The sequence below is a fragment of the Cryptomeria japonica genome, chromosome 2, assembly GCF_030272615.1.
Source record: "Cryptomeria japonica chromosome 2, Sugi_1.0, whole genome shotgun sequence".
NCBI classification, from domain to species: Eukaryota; Viridiplantae; Streptophyta; class Pinopsida; order Cupressales; family Cupressaceae; genus Cryptomeria; species Cryptomeria japonica.
Window position 1 is genome coordinate 665,265,971 of NC_081406.1, and position 19,519 is coordinate 665,285,489.

General features: G+C 36.1%; 1 protein-coding gene across 2 annotated transcripts in view; it reads left to right on the top strand.

The window, feature by feature from the left end:
• Positions 1-19,519, top strand: part of LOC131049756 (uncharacterized) — a 137,321-nt gene that overhangs the window by 45,877 nt on the left and 71,925 nt on the right. For both annotated transcript variants that reach the window (XR_009106805.2, XM_057983821.2), the window contains exons 8-12: positions 947-1,142; positions 1,562-1,734; positions 1,835-2,009; positions 2,174-2,227; positions 17,348-17,527. Coding sequence is in view for 1 of the 2 variants with exons in the window: in XM_057983821.2 (XP_057839804.1) it covers positions 947-1,142; positions 1,562-1,734; positions 1,835-2,009; positions 2,174-2,227; positions 17,348-17,527 (778 nt within the window). In the remaining variant the exon portion in view is untranslated. The remainder of the gene's footprint in view (positions 1-946; positions 1,143-1,561; positions 1,735-1,834; positions 2,010-2,173; positions 2,228-17,347; positions 17,528-19,519) is intronic.

A 19,519-nucleotide genomic window follows, 5' to 3' on the forward strand; every position in this document is an offset into this window, starting at 1 on the left:
TAATCTCTTTCATCTTCTTCTATGAACAAAAAGCACAGCTAATACAACATTATCCAGCTCTTGCCCAAGAAAAGTCAGCTGTGTCTTAAAAAATGAAAACTCAGAAGAAGAGCGAGGGTCTGAGTGAGAGGGAGGATATTGACAAATTTAACAGACAAGTGAAAATAGGCTGTAGAAGTTAATTTGAATTTCATAAGTTTTTCCCCATTTTGTTTCAATTTTGAATAAAGTTCAGACTCAGTGAGACTAGGTTCAAGATTCAGCAGTTCAATGATTTAAATCCTTATTATTGTGTAGGGTTTTTTAACTCAGACTCATGATTCCAGGCAAGTAATTGCCAAGTCTCATAACGGTGGTTACAATTGGTTGATTTATCTTACATATACTCCTGTGAAAGCCTTGACTCTTCCCTAAAAAAGTAGTTTCTGGTTATATTACCATGTTTAAAGTTGAATGACCTCATTTAACATCATTACACTTTATCTTTGCAATTGCTTATTAAGGAATGTGAATGTAGTAGTATGTTGACGTTCATGATGTGCTTTGTGAAATTAAAGTAACTCAGCTATGAGTCATGAAGCTCTGTATTTGAAGATTGTGATTTACCTCTCTTTTCAATATAATTTCCTTTTAACATTGTTTAGGAAGGGTTAATAAATGTCTCTCTTGTTGAAGGACAATATAAACACTAACAGGTTGTAATGTAGGTAACTGAAGATTTGTTGACAGATATTGTCACACTGATATTTTTGCATTGCTCTTTATTAATGTTCGAGAGATGAAAGTCTTGGGAAAGGAAATCTTTTGAATCTTTTTTTGTGCATGCTCTAAGATTATTTGCATTGTTGCAGCTCTTAAGTAATGATTTGTAGCATATACAATATAGTACTTTAAGCATTGAATTGACTAGCATTGTGGTGACAATTTTGTCCTGTTATGTTTTCAGTTATGAGTTGCTTTTTTATCCAAGATATCATCTTGATCAAACCTCCCTGCTTTGTCGAAGGGCTCTCCTGGGTAGGCCTATGGTGATGGATATATGCCAAGACTATATTCTTGTAACATATCGGCCTTTTGATGTTCATGTTTTTCATGCTCAACTTTCCGGCGAGTTATCACCCTCAAACTCTCCAGTTTTGCAGGTTTAATCCATACTTGAACTTGTTTGATATTAGTTTGTTTGAAAAATATTCATTTCTGTTTCAGTAATTGTTGGCTTCCTTTAGTTTGAATATCAGTAGAGATCCAAATAATTGACATAATATTTCCAGGGTCCATGATAATTATTGAAAATTTGAAAGTGCTTCTGGATGCAACCGTGTGAAGAGTCTTTTGTGTCAACTATTAAGATCACACTCCTACATAGTTACATCCAGAAATGTTGATGTTACAAACTCCCTAATAGTTGCATCCATAAACACTTTCAATCATAATCATTCAAATAATTGTTTTTTCTCTTTTGGCTGCCTTATTCTTTTAAGGAACAAAAGTCTTTAAAGCTACTTCTTAGTTTGGTATGGCATATATTCCTTTACATCTGCTATAATAAAATGACAAACAGCTATCTGCAGTACGGGAACTTTCTATCATGACAGCAAAGAAACATCCTGTTGCAATGCGCTTCATTCCTGACCATTTTCCAAAGGAGGGGACATTATTTTCTAAATCTGAAATGTCACCAAGAGATAATCTTATAGAATCTGGCTCAGAGACTTTTCAGAGGCAGCCTAAGAGGTACAAATTAGCATGAAGGATGATGTAATTCAGTTGTCTGCTATGTAGTGTCAATTGTCCAGCACTCAAATAACTACTATTTTTTTTTGCATGGAAGCAGATGCTTGATTCTGCGTTTGAATGGCGAACTTTCATTGCTTGATTTAGATGAAGGTCGTGAACGGGAGCTAACTGATTCTGTAGAACTGTTTTGGGTAACTAGTGAACTGTCAGAGGGTAAAGCAAATCTCATTGATGAGGTTTCTTGGTTGGACTATGGTCACCGTGGAATGCAGGTGGATGACCTTACTGTGTAGAAATTTGTGATAATTGCTTTGGGTTAGTTTTTCATGAGATATTTATTTTTGTAAATTCATTACTTATTGCTGTTGATGTTTTTAGTTTTATGTATGACTAAATGGATCTGATACATCTTGCACTTGCAATTACACTATTTCAGGTTTGGTATCCTTCTCCTGGGTTAGATCCATTTCAGCTACAGGATTTTCTGCAGGTATTCAACTTCATAACACATTGCTAGTGTTTATAAAACCGTCATCTAGAAATAGGAATTGGGAAGGTCTAGCCATGATGGATTATTTGAATGTTGAAGAATAGCTTTATTTGATAAAACCTACAAAATTAGTATGCTAAGATTTGTTCTTGCTCCGAAGTCACCTTCCTTCTCTTAAGTGTCTATTAATAGTGAAGGCATGATGCAAATTTATGCATGAAAATACTCCATTGAGCTGCATAAAAATCTCATTGTGGCAGTGAAATTCTTGGTAGTTAGCTTAGAAAGTTGAACTTTTAATTGTATGCTTCATGATTAACAAATTGAATTTCATGAATCAATAAATGTGTAATGAAGTCTTGACATTTATCGTTGTTCATTTCATTCAACATTGTTTTTTTGTCTATGTTTGTGGGTCTCTCAAGAGCCCATTTGTACCAGTATGTGTCCAGATTAGGGTTCAGGTTTGGAGTTGGGACCAAGGCCAGTTTTCCCCAAGGTTCACCTAGGGTACGGACTGGCCACCCAAGCAGTACTTGGATAATCTTGGGCGAACCCAAGGGGATATGTTGTGCTTGGGCACAAAAAACAATAAAAAAACATACTTTGATATTTTTTTAAACAAAAGAAATCCAAAAGCACATTTGTTCTCTAAAGTGAGGACATATCACTTGTTTTCATTTTACAAACACAAAAGACCGAAACAACATTGTTTGCCTCCAAGTTGCCGTTGTTGGGATTGTTGCTTCATTTTTCTCCTAAGGTGAGGTCTACAAGAGAGTTAAATCTACACCAATAGGGGAGAAATAGGTGCACAAAGAAGATTTAACCATAAAAGGTGAGTGAATCTTTCATTTTTTCAAGATTTGAATTATTTTTTTGAAGATTTTTCAATATTTTTGAAGCTTTTTTTTTGAAGTTTTTCTGCATTATAAGGGGTTATAATGTGATTTTTATTTTTTAGTTTTTAAGCTGTAGGATTGTAAATTTGTAATGTGTTTTTTGTTTTATGTTCATGTAGAATGGTTGGTTGATCTAGTTTAGTTGCCCCCAATGTAGAGAGTTCATTTAAATTTGATGTAGCTTCACCTCTTTTGCAACCCAGAACAATGATTGAACAACTTCTTGGTGGTGAGGTTTATTGTTGGGGGTTATAGTTGAGTGAAAGTTCACTTTTGCACTATTCACTTCTTGGGAATAAAAGCTTGTCTTGGGCCAAATAGAAAACAATTGCCAAAGCAATAAATAATGAGGTATATTGCAGAGCAAGAGGATATTGACATGGTAAGTAGTAGATCAAAGGAAATAGCAAATGTTGATGCCAAGAAAAGTTGTAGAAACCTCCTATTGGCTTATCACAACCAGTTGGCTCACATCCTTTCATGCCATCGCTACCATCTTTGCGAGAAGAGAATGTTTCACATAAAAGAGGCCCATAGGAAAAGGTCTTCAAGAATGAAGCAAGGAAGGTTGCAGATAAAAGCATTGTTTGTTTCATTAATGACAATATGGCTCGGAATAGGTGTGTCCATCATTCGTGATTGATGGAAAGATTAGAAAAATAGACTATTGATCAATGTGATTTTAGTGTCCCTTAAGGGGTAATATTTTTGAAAGCACTAGATTGTGAAGGGCAAGTGAAGGATGCAACTGTCATTGGTAATATCCTTATAGAATCTATTGATATGACGGGCCTTGAAAATGTTGTCCAATTCATCAGGGACAATGCCAAAAATTGTAGTGTAGCTGGTTCTATAGTGGAGGGTACATATAGGCATTTTTTTTGGACACCACGTGCTCTTTACTCACTCAATTTGATATCTCTAAAAGATTGGCACATAGATTGAGTGGTTCAAGGAAAATTACACAGAGGCTATGTCACAAGGCATCTTCAAGACCTTTGCCAACATTGAGTTGTTGGAAGCAATTTAAATGAGTTTTTTAATTGCTGATATGTGACGTATCATCTACCTTTCATTATATATGTATGTAATTTTAACACCTTGTTGGGTTGCTGAAACTTGATTTGTATCACACAGAATCATCTTAAGACTGCTTGTGAAGGTGGGAGATGCATTGAGTGGTAGAGTTATATGTGAAAACATTGATCCTAGATGATGGGTGGTGGGTTTGCATGGGATATGTTTTGAGTTTCACTGAGCCCATCATCATCATGATTAGATATGCTGATATAGGTCACTCATGTATGATGAAATTTATGATGGTATGGAACAAGACGATATTATTGTTGACCATTGGAACAAGATGACCATGCCCTTGCATCTCATAGCATTTGCTTTTTCCCTAAAGAATTATAGCAAAACTTTCCTTGCCAAGCAGGGTGGTACCATATAAAGATGAAGAGGTTGCTGCTCGCTACTAGACTGCATTTAGAAGAATATTTCCTTATTTAGATACATAAAGTGTTGTCTTGAGTAAGTTTGGCTACTTTATATCTTCAAGGAATCATGATTTTTGGGCTCTTCAAGAAAAGTATAAAAAAGATTCTCATGAATGGTGGTACATACATGGCCAAGGTTGTAGTCTCTTGCAATAAAACTTCTTTTTCAAATATTCATCCTTTTGTTTTTTCTTTCATTGTTATATATTATAATTTTATAATTTATAATTTATGTTTTGTTGTTGTAAATGTTGTATGCAAATTCAGCAAGTTGCGAGTTCTTTTTCAATTGAGCAGAATTGGAGTACATACTCCATCCACTTGGTTAAGCACAAGTTATTGGGTGCAAAAATAGTTGAGTTTGGTCTTTGTGCACTCCAACCTTCGTTTCATGTTGTTTGTGATGCTTTTGATGAAGAGTAATATGAAGACTATTAAATATTGATTGTGATTTTCATTGTTTATTGACATTTGACAAATTATTGAATGAATTTATGAGTAGTTTACAGTTCGCAATTTCTGCTAATTCTGTGGACGTTGAGAATTTTGGTGTTTTTTGGGCACCGTTTATGTTGTTTTAAGTTTGTAGAATTTTTTTAATTTCTGGGTTTCTTCCGAACCTCAAAATTCGCGCTTTAGAATTTGTTCCAGAATTCTCCTCTAGGGTTTCAAATTTTTTGTGCAGCTGCTTCTATTCTGATTTTTGAATCAGATTCTTTTGTCTCATGCTTTCACTAGGTTGACCCCGTTCAACCTCCATTTTCGGGATGGCACCTTTGACCAACATCATGTTGGAACACAATCAAAAGTTCAACAACTTCCACAACACCTAGAAACAATGCATGTTCACGATATCTGAATATCGTTACCTTTATTAGATTGATTTAGGCCAGACCTCGTCTTACAGGTCTTAGGGTTTTCATGATTTTTCCTAAAAAAATGTTATTACTCTGCAAAAGGGTTTGCTGATTTTTTCCTCAAAATCATGGTTTCAAGCTTCAGTAATTCGTGTGTGCCAGATCTCTAATTCACGTGTGAAGGCTACATTAGCTTGGATGGCTTTTGGTACTCTTTGGTCATTTACATTCTGCAGATCCTGGGAGGGTCTCCATTGCAACAGAGTGTTCTTTTCGTTTGTGATCAAAAGATTTGCAGTGTCTTTTGTAGGGTAGTTAGTACATAGAATGACCATTAAGGGAGGGTATTAGAATATTTAATTATATTTTAGTCACCTATATTTAGTTCCTTGTTTAATGGTCATTTAGATTTTTAGTTAATTAGCTTTTAAGCTTTATTTAGCATTTAGCTTTTTCCTTTTAGTTAATTAGCTTTTAAGCTTAATTTAGCTTTTACGCTTAATTTAGTGTTTAGCTCTTTAATCTTTTACTTCAACGTTATGTTCTAATTATAGAACATCGTCTTGTAACCTCTATATATACGTGTGTATATCGTTCAATGTAATCATCCGATTATTGAATCATTCATTCAATTTATTTTTCAAACCATGCACCGAGGTTCTCTTGTGGAACAGGTACTATTTATTCACAGCAGCTTAAGATGGATATTATCATCTTTGTAGAGACAAGTGTGCTTGTTGTCTGTCATACAAAACTAGAGATAGAAGAGCACTTATTCACAAGTGTTCTATACAACTTCAAAGGTTTTTATTTTGGCGTTGCCAATGAGAGTTCATTTTTAAGTAGTGATCTATAAACAAAAAATGTGGAGTCCTCTTTATTTCTGAGAATATTTAATACGGGGTGGAACTCCTTAGGAAATGGTGCACAAATAGATCTATGCTGATTCTGGACCTGCTAATTGCATCATAGAAGTGATTTGACTAGAAATTATGTCATGCCCCTGTCATAGGGAAGGAGACTTCACTGTTTTCTGCCTTCCCTAAAACTGTATCGAGGCATTAATACCTAGCGAACCATTGGCCAACTAATTTGGTAGCAACTAGATTAAGAATGGTTAAGGATTGTTACATTAACATGGGTCTCCACAATTTCTAATGAGGTGCGACTACACCAAACAGCCACAGGTGATGAGTAAAGAGGCATTGGTGGTGATTACATTAAGATGACTAATGCTGGTTAAAGGGCAGCGGTCATAATAATAATAGACACCACCTTTGAAAAGGAGACATGGTTAGTAGGGACGTGACTCTCCAATACAAAGGGAGAGATATATAAGGCAGATCGGTAGTCAGAGAAGAGACATGAAGGAAAAACAATTGGATAAGGATCCAGATTCATAAAGAGCAGACCAATTCTGATTATACCAGCAGTTAGGCATAGAGGTCAGATCAGAAGTCATTAATTATTGCAGGCTATAGCAGGATTGTTCATTGTAGATCAAATATCAAGGAAGACAATTGATCAAGACAGATAAAAGCATTTGCAGTGATCAGTAAAAAGGGACACAAATACAGATCAAGGAAAGACCCTTGTTGAACAGCAAGTACAAGCTGGATCAGGCCTATAAGAAATCAGATCCAGACTGATTATATCAGACAGATAACAATATTAATCACCATCTTTGTGGGCAAATTCTAGGGTGAATCCAGAAGGGGACTTACAAATTACCTAAATGAAGCCGAAAGTTGTAATTTCCAATTTGTCTTCTTTCAACAGTTTGTAAGCTATTTTTGTACTCCATCCTTGTTGTTTTGTCAGGTACCCATAAAGATTTGGAGCTGATGGGAAAATTCTATCATTGGAAGTCTTTCTTATTTCTGCATTTCTTTTTTTCTTTTTCGAAGTTCCATTAATATATTTTGATATTTTGTGGACAATAATATAATTTGTTTGTTTGTTTCTTGTTTAGCTGTCTATTTTCCCATTCCTTTCTCCCTCGACCAAAATATCAAGGATGGTGGTTTCTACAGAATTGAACCAAACATTCAAGGGTTTTAGAATCTTTAACAAAAGTTTCATATAAAACCTGTAAACCTATTGCTTAGAAGTAACCGTAATTTAAAAATTCATTGTTTGAGAAAGAAATAAAAAAATATGTTAATGTTTGTAGGTGACCAAAATAGATCAATTGAGCTCGGAAATACATCAAGAGATAATAAGAAGAGAGTGAGAAAGAGGCTCTAAAGGAGCTACAAACTAAAATGCATTTAAATGCAAGCAAAAGTTGAGTGGCATTTCAACAAACAATAAAAGCGAAAAGAGTGAGGAGGCGGCGATGCATAGGGTGAGTGAGTGGGTGGTGGGGGGTTAACCTAGTGTGGGAAGCCCAAGCCCCTTTTAGAAAGGGAAGAGGCCATGAGACCACCAAGATACTAAAATTGTTTATAAGTACATCAAATATCCAATAGAAAGGAATCAATATCAAAGAATAGAGCAAAGGATGCTAAAAGTCTAAAATGGATGAACTAGGTCTAGTTTGTATTATTGGAAGATGACTCACACTCACTGGTCGTTGTGAAGGCACTGATACAAGAATTGATGATGTCCCCATAAGAAAGTCTTGGTGGTTGTTGACACAAGATGGGCATGGTGATTCAGGTGATACTTTAAGTGATAGAGGTGGGGTGCCTTAATCTCAGTGCATCTAGAAGTATGTCATCTCATTGATTTGTTGTCAATAGTGTGAAAATTAGTGGTATCTGAGGGCATGTGATGCCTCCAATATTGGTGATAGGCAAAAAGAGCAAGGTGAACAATGTGGTGGTTCTAGAAGCCCTTTAAGGCCTGATGCTTGATGGTGCTAACCTCTTGTAAGAAAAGAGACAAGAACTGCAAATCTGGTAGTGGAAGAAAAGTAGAAAGTAGTCCACCAAAGTCTTTGTACGAGCAGTGGTATTTCTCTTTAATCTTATTGTAAATAGTGCATCTGAAAAGAAATTGCATTTGAGAATATTTTGGCATCGGATGTTTTGGCTAAATTTATCCTTGATTGTGAAGTTCCCAATAGAAATCCCCATTTTTTTAGTCTGTCTACCACTGATGGTTTCTATCCTCATTTGATTGTTCTTGGAAGGTAATTGATAAAATTCATGTTGGTTGAAAATTTTGTACACTTGGGGAAATATAAAAAATTGTGGTTTCAACCACAGTGTATGAGTAAAACTCTCCTAATTAAGGGAAGGCTACCCCTATCTAACTATACCTATAAAAATAAAATGGGATGGGACAGCAGTCTTTCTTCTTTTTTCAAGAAAGCCAATATCCTTTTCTCTTCACAAAAAAGTGATAGCAATTTGATATAAAACAGCAGTAACAACTTTTTGAAATGAAATGAGAGAAAGGAAATGAAGTTTCCTGAAAGCTCAAAGACTTCCGTCACTTCCTTTGGGACGGGACAGCAATATTAAGCTCAAAGTCTTGATTATGTGAAGTCCTATCTACCCTTTTCTATATTAATTCTATTAAGAACAAATTATGACAGCACAAAGACTAAAATATTGTATTCTTTCTACACAAGACAACAAGAACAAATGTGAGCTCAAAGACTCACAACTATTTCTCACAAAATCTACTTTTAAACTCTCTTAAGAACAAGTGTAAGCACAAAGTCTTACAACTTTTCCCAATAGAACTTCTACTTTAAGTAAATTAATCTCCAATACTTGCAGCTCAAAGACTGCAAATCAGATTCGATTAAGCTCTCAAAGAAACACTTGCAAGAAAGGTAATATGGAACATAAACTCAAGAATGCAACACAAAGACTCAAAGCTTGAGTAAATTTTTTATTCCTTTCAATTCTTCAATTTACATGAAAGCTCAAAGACTTCTTTGCTGTAAATTTGGCAGATTTTTTGCTTGCTTTCCAAAAGGTAAAAATTACAATAGACCCCTCAAGTATTTATAGAAGAGGAGCCTTGAGAAAAAGGTGGGAGGATCCTAACTAACTTGAGAAATTCTCTCAACCACCAAGACTTATTCAATAACTAACTTTGATTTATTCCAACTACAGGCCTAATTGAAAACAACTTGTAGTTGCCTTACATGTAATTACAAAAGTGCAAGTAAAGACTTGACTTGCAAAAAGGTTTTTACGTGTAACTTGTCAAAAGAAAAACTACAACTAAGAGATTACAATTCTCGAAAAATACAACTTAATGTTGAAAAACACTTAAGCTGCAGAGTGTGAAGACATGAATCCTTCGAACTTCTGGATGATCATTTGCAGCTCATCAGGATCCGGTTCATTGGTATTTTTGGCCACGATCATGGTTTTCACGATAACATTGCTGCAACGAAGGATTGTGGCATTATTTCTCTCAAAGGAAGACTGGATTTCCCGCAAGTAAGCTTGATAAGTCACTAAGGCTTGAATGGACGCTGCTGAAAATGGTTCACTTTTCCACTCTTGATGGATCTTCAACTGTAGATCAGAAATAACCTTTTCTTCTACCAACAATTCTCCGTCACGACCCATGATGGTGCAAGAAGCTTTCTGACAATGAGAGACCATATCTTGAAAAACTTCCATTCGTAGCCTCATAGCATCATCAATGTCTTCAATAAGTGACTTAAGAACAAGGGCTTTGTTCTCCAAGAGCTCCTTATATTCCAAGTACACAACTCTTGAAAGAATTACCTGACGTTCTAGAAGAACACTGAACTTTTGCTGAGGAATTTTAAGCCAAATAGTCAAGCTGTCTTCTACCTTTTTCCAAGTTCCGTCTGAAAGTATCAGAAAATTGGTTTAATTGCTCTTCAATGGTCTTTAACTTGGCCATCATTTGGAAAACCTCCTTCAAGACTTGTGTACAAAGATCATGAAGCTGATCAACCCAAGATTCCAATGCTTGTACCTTTTGAGCAGCTCTCTCAACTCCCTGGATTGATTCTCGTACCTCAGTAGAACTTGAAGGATTACTCACTTCACCAGTAGGTTTTGTGATTTTACGAACAGCTGCAACAAGTTGCGTATTGTCCTCTTCTAGCTTGTCTTTCTTGGCTAGAAGCTCATCATACCATTGTACTAGTGAAGCTACAGAATACTGGGCGTCATGTTTAACCACTTCATGCGTTTGCTTACCCAATTCTACCCTTGTGACTTTGAAATCAGTAGCTGACATCTCTTCAAGTGGCTTATCTACAAGAGGTTCAACAATTTCAGCTACCTTCATCTTGTTGTTGTCAACAGTTACTCTTGAGATTGTCTTGGCCTTTTTAGCAACCTTGGGCTTAGACTGTTTAAGTTGCTGATAATCTAAGGCATCCGGTGAGATTTCTTGCTTCTTCCTTTTTGGGGTAAAAGAACTAAGCCATGGAGGTAAAGCCATCAACTATCCTTTAGTGGCAGCTGCGAGCAAAGGAGAAGTAGTTTCTGTTTGAACAACCGTAGTCACCCTGGGGGAAGTATCCATTTGAATAGCAACCATGGTTTGCTCAGTAACCAAAGGACATGAAATCTGTTTCATAAACTCCTCAAAACAGGAAGTAGAGGTATCAATCTCTGATAGATGGATGCATGCAAGAGTATCCTCGAAGATTTCGAGCAGACTTTCTTGTTGATGATCAATAGGAGGCTCAACTGCTGAAATGGGGACGGCATTCTGAGGAGATTCCTCCATCACTATGTCAGGAGGAGATAGAGGCAACTCCATAGAAACTGAGGAGGGAATATCATGAGGTGACTCTGAAGCTGGTGATCTAGGAGCATCGTTTGATTGCTGTCCTTCTGGATCATCAGGATCAATCACATGAATGTGAAGCCGAGGCTTCTCTTTCCCACGAACTGTCGCCTCCTCAGGAGGAAGTACTGTTGCCTGACTAACTCACAATTTGATCCTAGTGCTTGAAGATGATGCACCTTCCTTGTTGTCAACTTGAATCTCAGACTTACGTCCAAGAGGCCCCGTAGAGTCATCTTCCTTTCCAACCTTGATTTTGATGAGTCGAACACCATTACCTTTAAGCCAAGTGTTGGTGTTGGCCAAGATAAGCTGAAACCTTTGAAGAATAGAAGTGCACTCTTTGTGTGACCATTGGATTAGAGGAAGTGGAGCTTCCTCAACCCTTCGTGAAATATACTCTGGATCAAGCACATTCCCATCATCAATCATCCCTTGTGGAATGTCCACCAAGTTCAAATCAATAACTTGCTCAACAGTAAGCCTGTAGTAGTCCATCTTGAGAACCTCCACTTCTGTACGGAGATCTACCCAGATATCCTCAATACGATGCACATGCACGAAGGACTTTTTGATCTTTTCCTTCATACCTCGGTAGTCAAAATCTGCCCTGGACTTAAACCTTTTGAGTTTAACCTCCTGCATCTCAGTCTCCATAGCTTTGACTTTGACGGATGTGATAAGAGAATACCGACCAATCTTCAATGGGTTTGTTGTAGAAATCCCCATTCCGACTTTATGTCTGACAGACTGATGAGCGTGCACAACCATGATCTGTCTTCCCAACTCCATAAGAATGATCTTATCGGTTGGGTATCTTGGAAGCATGTATGGCTTTCCACTATAGCATCCGACTCTCATTAAGGTAAAAGTCAGGAATTGAAGAAACAAGCACACATACTCATTCACTCTTTCCCATGCCTCATCTGACACCCTTCTGTTCTTTAGAGTCTTGTCAAACTGGCACATGAAGTAACCAAAGAATGCATCTTGAACTATTCTGAAATGCAATCTGCTGGGTCTCAAAGGCAGCTGATCATAATATTCCCACACAGGTATAAGCGAGCGATCACCCTTGGTAGAAAGACCAGGGAAATGTCTAAGTGATGCTGCCAAATACACTAAGTATGAATTCATGTAAAACGTCATGGTGGTAGGGACTACTGCAAGTTGCTTGCACAAAGTATCACTGATAACCTCTCCCCATGATATATGATGGGACTGCCTTATGAACACGATAAACTGGTACATCCAGGGATCAAAAACATTAGAGTGTTCAAGACCCATCATCCTGCTGAGGAGAGTAATGATGTCCCCAATTTCCCACTTGAAGTCACAACGGTACAACTTAGCCCACTTTGAGAAAGCGGCTCGTGGCTCATGAATCCACCTGTTAATATGACGTTTGCAGTCCTTTTCCCTCTTGACATAGTACTCGGCTGCACTACTTTTGGAAATCTCCATATAAACAGGTGCTGGTGGTATTCTGAAGACTTTCTCAATGGTATCCGCATCAAGGCGAATTATTGCCTCACCATCATTATTTCTAATGGTTCTCGTCTCCTTGTCAAAGTGATGAGCGCAAGCAAGAACAAATTTAGGTTCTAGGGTAGCCACTGGGAAAGAAGATGCGTGATGAATGTGACTGTCCAACAGCCACTGCATATTGCTATCCTGCAGATCCTCCACCCTCTTAATGAATTCTGACATGTCCACATGCCCTATCTCTGTGTCTTTGATGCGATCCAAAGGAGAGGAAACTTGCGAAGGTGAAACTTCATTTTGATACTTGTCATATTTATACTTCATCTTCTTCGGAATTGGAGATGACGACAAATCTGACATTGAAGGATAACCTGGTATACTGCGATGAAGACTTAAAAGTGTTAAGGCAACATCATAATCAGCTACAACTAACATTTTTCCTTCTTCAAATGGGAAGAACTCCAACCCTTGCACTTCACGATTTTGTGAGAGAAAGATGGGAAATAATTGGGAATGCTGGGAGTTTTGACTTTGACCAATTTCGGATCTTGGGGAAAATTTTACAAGTATACAAGTTGGGAAGAGTGCACATGCAATCGGATTTTTAAAACCCGAATGCAAGTATACTTGTAAAACGGAAAACGGAGAAATGAGTGAAAAATGAGAATTAGGCTTGTAGGAAATGACATGAACGGAAAGTACGGATATAGGCAATATGGATGGATAAAAATGGGAAGATTTTGGGAATGTCTTTTCCAAGAAAATGGGAAGAACTTTGAACATGTAATTCGGTTCTAAAAACCCGATTTTGGAAGGATGGGCATTTCTCATCTTTGCAACTTGGAATTTCAACAAAAGACGGTTAAATTCTTATAACCATAAGGGAAGAACAATTATTTTCATCCAACTTGTAATCGGGATTTAAAATCCCGAATACAAGTAAAGAGGGAAAATGGGGAAGAACAATGCAGTTCACAAATTCCCTTGGAAAGGGGAAAGTCTCTCTCACAAAACCGATTTTTGGGGCAAGACCAACATATACACAAATTTACAACTAGAAAGGAAAAACAAGAAGACGAGAAAACAAGAAAATGAAACAAGGAAAGAAAATAAATCATACCTTGCTTCAAACTGAAATGCCTCTTCAAAAAGATGATCAATCTTTGAAAGAAGGGAGGAAAACTCTTAAATAGAGACTAACCACATTCCAAAACCCTTGCCACATTTTACCAAAATGCCTTGGGCAGAAAAACGTGGCACCAAATGCAAGTTTAATGGCGCACAAGAAGTGGTCAAATTTCCATCAAACCCCAACGCCTTGGTATAGCAAGCAAAAACGCCTAAGGGAAAGATGAAAACGTGGCACCAAAACATCCCAAAATGCAGCTTTTGGAAATCACGTGGAAAATGGTTTTAGCAGAAAACAAGGGATAAACCATTTACCAAATCAAAGGCCACATGTTCCACAACTCACATAAATCGCCTTGTAACAAAAATGCCTCCATAAACCATTCACCAAATCAAAGGCAACGTGTTCCACAACTCACATAAATCGCCTTGTAACATAAATCTCTCCACAAAAATCGGGAAGAATTTGTGGCAAAATTGTCTTAGGAGAAGAAAATCGGGTTCTTGGGAAAGAAATACAAGTTTCATTTTACATGCAATAGAGAACATCGGGTTTTAATTCCCATATTACAAGTTTAAAATGTTACTTTTCTCTTAACAAGGCAAAATCGGGTTTTTGAAATCCAATTACAAGTTTAAAATTCCTCTATTTACACTTTATGGAGAAAATCGGGTTTTTTGGGCATAAGAGCAAGTTTAAAATTGTCACTTTATTTCATTTCTAAGCAAAATCGGGTTTTGGAGAGAGATGTGCAAGCTATAAATAACTTGTAAAGGGAAAATAAAATCCCTACAACAAGTTTTAATAACTCAACACATGCAAAAGGGGAATAAAATCCCCATTACAAGCAAAAGACATTAAAATAGGGGTTTTACAAAAGAATTACAAGTGACCTTTAAATATGCAATTTAAAATTAACTTGTAACTTATCCAAAAAATCCCTATTAAGACTCAAAAAGCCAAAAAGCATCAAGGGGGAAATAAAAAGTAAGTTACAAGTTCCTTTTTCAATAAAGTGCACTTGTAATTAGCCAAAAATTTCCCTACAAAGACTAAAACAAAGAAAATCATTAAAACTTGCAATTCAAGGAAAAATTTCCTCCTGCAGTCAGGGAGAAAAAACCCAAAATTGAAGGAATGACATAGCAAACGAAACCAGAATGCGAAGAAAATTGAAATGTGGTTCGAGGATAGACCAAGGATTAAGCCAATCCAAGGATTAGGCGAAATTCTGCCTCGGGAAGCATGCCACAGTAAAATTTTCATTTTTTTGACAAAATTTTTATGTAATGGTTCTTCATTTTTGAAAACAAAAATGAGGACAACATTTCATTTAAGCATAATTAAGTTTTTTATATTGAGTAGGTAAGCACATCAACAAAATTGATGGAGGCTTTTTCTTTTAATTATCTGCTTGTTCAAATCACATTATTAACAGGTATTGATATATTTTACAATCTCTTTTCTGGTATTCCTTTTGTAAACATGTTTGGAGTGATTCAAATGTTCTATACCTCAATTTCTACTTTATCTGGAATAGTTATTGCATCGTTATGGCATGATATAGTAATGTACCATCCTAAACTCTGGAGTCAGAAAGGTGACACTGTAAAACTTAACTCTGGACATAATTGATTTTTGGCAATTGGAGCTAACAAGGTCTTGTAAAATTGGATTTTTAATTTTTGTGGTATTCTGATCAGTGCACATATATAATTAGCAGACTTATGTGTGTTGGTAATAATCTCAAGGCAAGGGAAGCCACAATGGATGTAAATACCTCTAAGCATTTATTAATATAGCGAATAATAATAATTATAAGAAAATTAACTGCTTCAGGCTTCAGGCTTCTTGCTCTCAACCCTCTTTCTTAATTGTCAAAGCTTTTGGTTTATGTAATGCCTTATAAACTGCCCTTGTCTCACAATTATTTTCATTGAGGGACCAATCCATTCAACTCAGTATCTCATATTTTAATAATTAATAGGAGCTCTCACTGTTATTTTGCCATTTTGACTATTTTTAAAATTCCTGGGGTTTTGACCTGTGTATATATGGAAGTCATTTCTGCAATGGTCAATTTCTAAGATGGTTATAATGACTTTTAATCATGAACGCTGATAACTATCACAAGGTAATGATCAACAAAGCATCCAAGCACCTCTAAGCTTCTTGCCTTAAGATGGTTTGAATTGTTGCCCTTAAATGTAATGTAATCTACTTACATTTCATAATCTAACAATCCACAGTTTGTTTTATGGTTATTAATTAACAACTAACATACAATGCACCTACTTAGTTGTTGTATAAAGGAAACTATGAATGATTTTCTACTAACTTGTTACGGTGGGTTAACTGGACTGACCATTTCTATGCTCATCATGAGGATCTTGGATAGACTCGATATGGTTCATTGCGATTGACCTGTTGGGATTTGCGCTCATTAATTCATGTTTCAAATTTCACCATATCCATTCTAAGTTCTATCTAGTAACTGATATAGTATCTGACATCCACACAAATTAATGTTTGTTCTATAGAGAGTTTAAACTGATCATGCTCAATGTGTGGAAAGGTTAAATGGCATAAAGTTCATCAAAACAATACTATTCATACACTCTTTGAAAACAGTTTGAAGTAGGCCATACACGATGACATGGGTACACTAAATTTTTCCTTTTAAATAAATTTCTTAAGTTTAAAATGGTACATTGCATGGTTTAATTGCCATAACCGCTTTAGCTAATAATAGAGGGTGTTTCTGGCAAAGTGTGATTTCTCATTCTAAGGGTATGCATCTAACAACATAATATTTCTTTGTATAAAAATATGCAAATGTGAGTTAAGAGTGTAAAATTACTTTTTTTATCCTTTCTTCCCAAATTTTTCTCCTAGGCTGCATCTAGATTTCATGTTTTATGTTCTCTCACCTGACTTAAAGGTGTGGGTACTTTTGCTAATATTCAATAAGGTATGCAGAAACGCTTGTAAAATTGTGTGAGGAGGTGGCAAATCCTGGACAAATAGGTAATTTATTAACATCCTGGACAAATTCTTCTAGAAAAGCACCATTTTTTGGCAAATCCTCCTCTTGGAAAAAGGAAAGGGTTCTTCAACTAAAGCAGTTTGACATCATGTTTAGAGGCGTCCTTTTACAAACCTTGGAAGTAGCAACTTAACAAGATCAATGATTTTTTTTTGTGATTGACGGGATATTAATAAGGTGCTCAAAGTTCTGGGTTTCATGTCAAATTTCCTATAGTTGTCAAACCAAAATGTATAGGATTGCATTTTGATTGTAAATCCACATAAACATTAAACAAAAAAGCCTATGCAGAAGAGGGATATTTAACTATTGTTTTACTCAGTTTTTAATGCTTAGAATTGGCTATAGTATTGTGCTTGAGAAGGTGCATATGACGATTCAGATTTCTTGAGATAGTAGGTTTATCAATGAGCATTATAGATCTTAAAATTTATGATTTCTTTTATTTTGGTATGTGCAGCTGGATCCAGAGTTAGAATTTGACCGTGAAGTTTATCCTCTGGGTCTCCTTCCAAGTGCTGGTGTTGTTGTTGGTATTTCACAGCGCATGTCTTTTTCAGCATGCACAGAGTTCCCTTGTTTTGAACCTGCTCCTCAAGCTCAGACAATTTTGCATTGCTTGCTACGACACCTTCTACAGGTATTATTGATTTGCACAAGTCTACTAAACCTTGTTTAGAAGATGAGTTATATTACTTAAATAGGATTCTGGAAGATTGAAGGCTTAGAAAACATGAGTCATCAGTGCTTCGGATCAGACTTCCTGATCAATCATCAAGATGAATTAACAGAGATAAGAGGATTGCAGAATTAGCTCAATAAAAAGGGGTGATCCACTTGTTTTCTTTTTTCCATTTAGATGACGGATCATGGAGTGTGATCTGAAACATTGATACAAATACAATTCAAAGTTTTTTCTAGAAGCTTTTTCCACTCAGATTGAAAACTCTTATAACTCTCAAGCCTTATTGCTTGGTCATGGTGTAAATTACCTTTGTCATGAACTTGCCTTGTTGGGAAATTATTATTTGTGATTTTTCTGTATGTATTGTCACGCACACCGAAAATGAGTGGATACTAAAATATGAATATAAAATAATAAATTTGAAAATCTGATTGTGGTATTATAAATGATCATGGAAATAAATGTTTGAAGATGCTTCCTTTCCTCTCCTGTTTTTTAAATTCTTCCATATATATTAAATAATGACTGATATGGAGGACATGGAGATGCCCTCCCTCGATGTCTTAGGATGTTTGGCTGGCCCATGTACTGCGAAAATAGGGAACATCTCGGTGACACACAAAAAGGTCAAATGCTTCCAATATGTGAGAAATAAATTGAGAAAAAAGCTGATCCGGGGGGCAATACAAAGCCTAGTGCTTTTCACTCTTTATCCATCACACTATCTTGTCTTTTATCATTCTCCTAAGTTTTGTTCAATATATTTAAAGGCACTGCCAAATGCACATGCAGAACTTTTTTTCTTAACAGAATTACAGATTTCAAGTTAAGAATTTTTAATGATACAACTTTTAATGGAGACTAAGCTTGTGTGCTTTGGTTCAGTCTTCTGATATTACCTTTAATGTCATGGGCAAAAGTGGATGAGTGGTAACCATATTGCTCAACTTTTCTGCCCTCCTATTGTCACTAGGTTGGCCACCTTTGTTCACAATATGTTGGAATGTGATATCAAAATTTTCAAATTCCATGCTAATATTCTGATTTTTCATATTCTTCAAGTTTCATACCTTGTACGGTTTGCTTCCTATCAGACTCTTTAAAATCTGATCTTTCTTCCTTATCAGATACACAGTCTACTACATTCACAATTGCTTCAGGCTCATCCGAGTTTGAGTGCTTATCCAACACTACCTCAGTGTAGTGCACTTGTTCCTTGCCTAGGCACCTACGACCAGGGTCCACTGCTCCTTGCAATAAAAAAAGAGTTGCTTTCACCTGAGCTCATTTGGTGTCTTTCATCCACCTTGTTGTGTGGGACTCCTCTTGATTTGCTGGTTGTCGCTCCAATTCTACACACCCTTCAATTCACAATGACATTTTTTTTTACCATGTGCATTAGCTAGAATTGGGCTTTGCTTCTTTTTTGATTCGTTTCTATATACTCATCCACCCTTAGTTTTTATCCAATTCAAGCAGTTCGGAAAAGAGAATTCGACATATTTTTTAAATGACAAAACTTCCTTCAAATCTTTTGGTATATTCTAGTACCTTGCAAACCATTTAGTAACTTCTTCTATTGATGACTTCTTCAATACCATGGAGTGTAGACAAGGGATATTTTTATGAAGTTCTACTAAAGGAGTCATACATAAGGCATTGCAAATTCATTGCTAGGCATTTAAACTTTGCCAAGTATTGGACATTCAAACCTGTAGAGCATTGATATATCTACTGCCTATGGATTTGAGAAGCATGGTGGAGAAATGTTGTGAGTTGGCGTCTATAAGCATTGGTAAAAAGGTTCAATTTTCAATTGATCTCCAAATTGTTTTTTTTTTTTCGAAAACCTAAATTTATTGAAAGCAATTCAATTTTAGAATAAAATAGAATTAAAAATAATAAATACTATCATAAATTCTTTTTAAAATTCTTTTCCTATTCTAA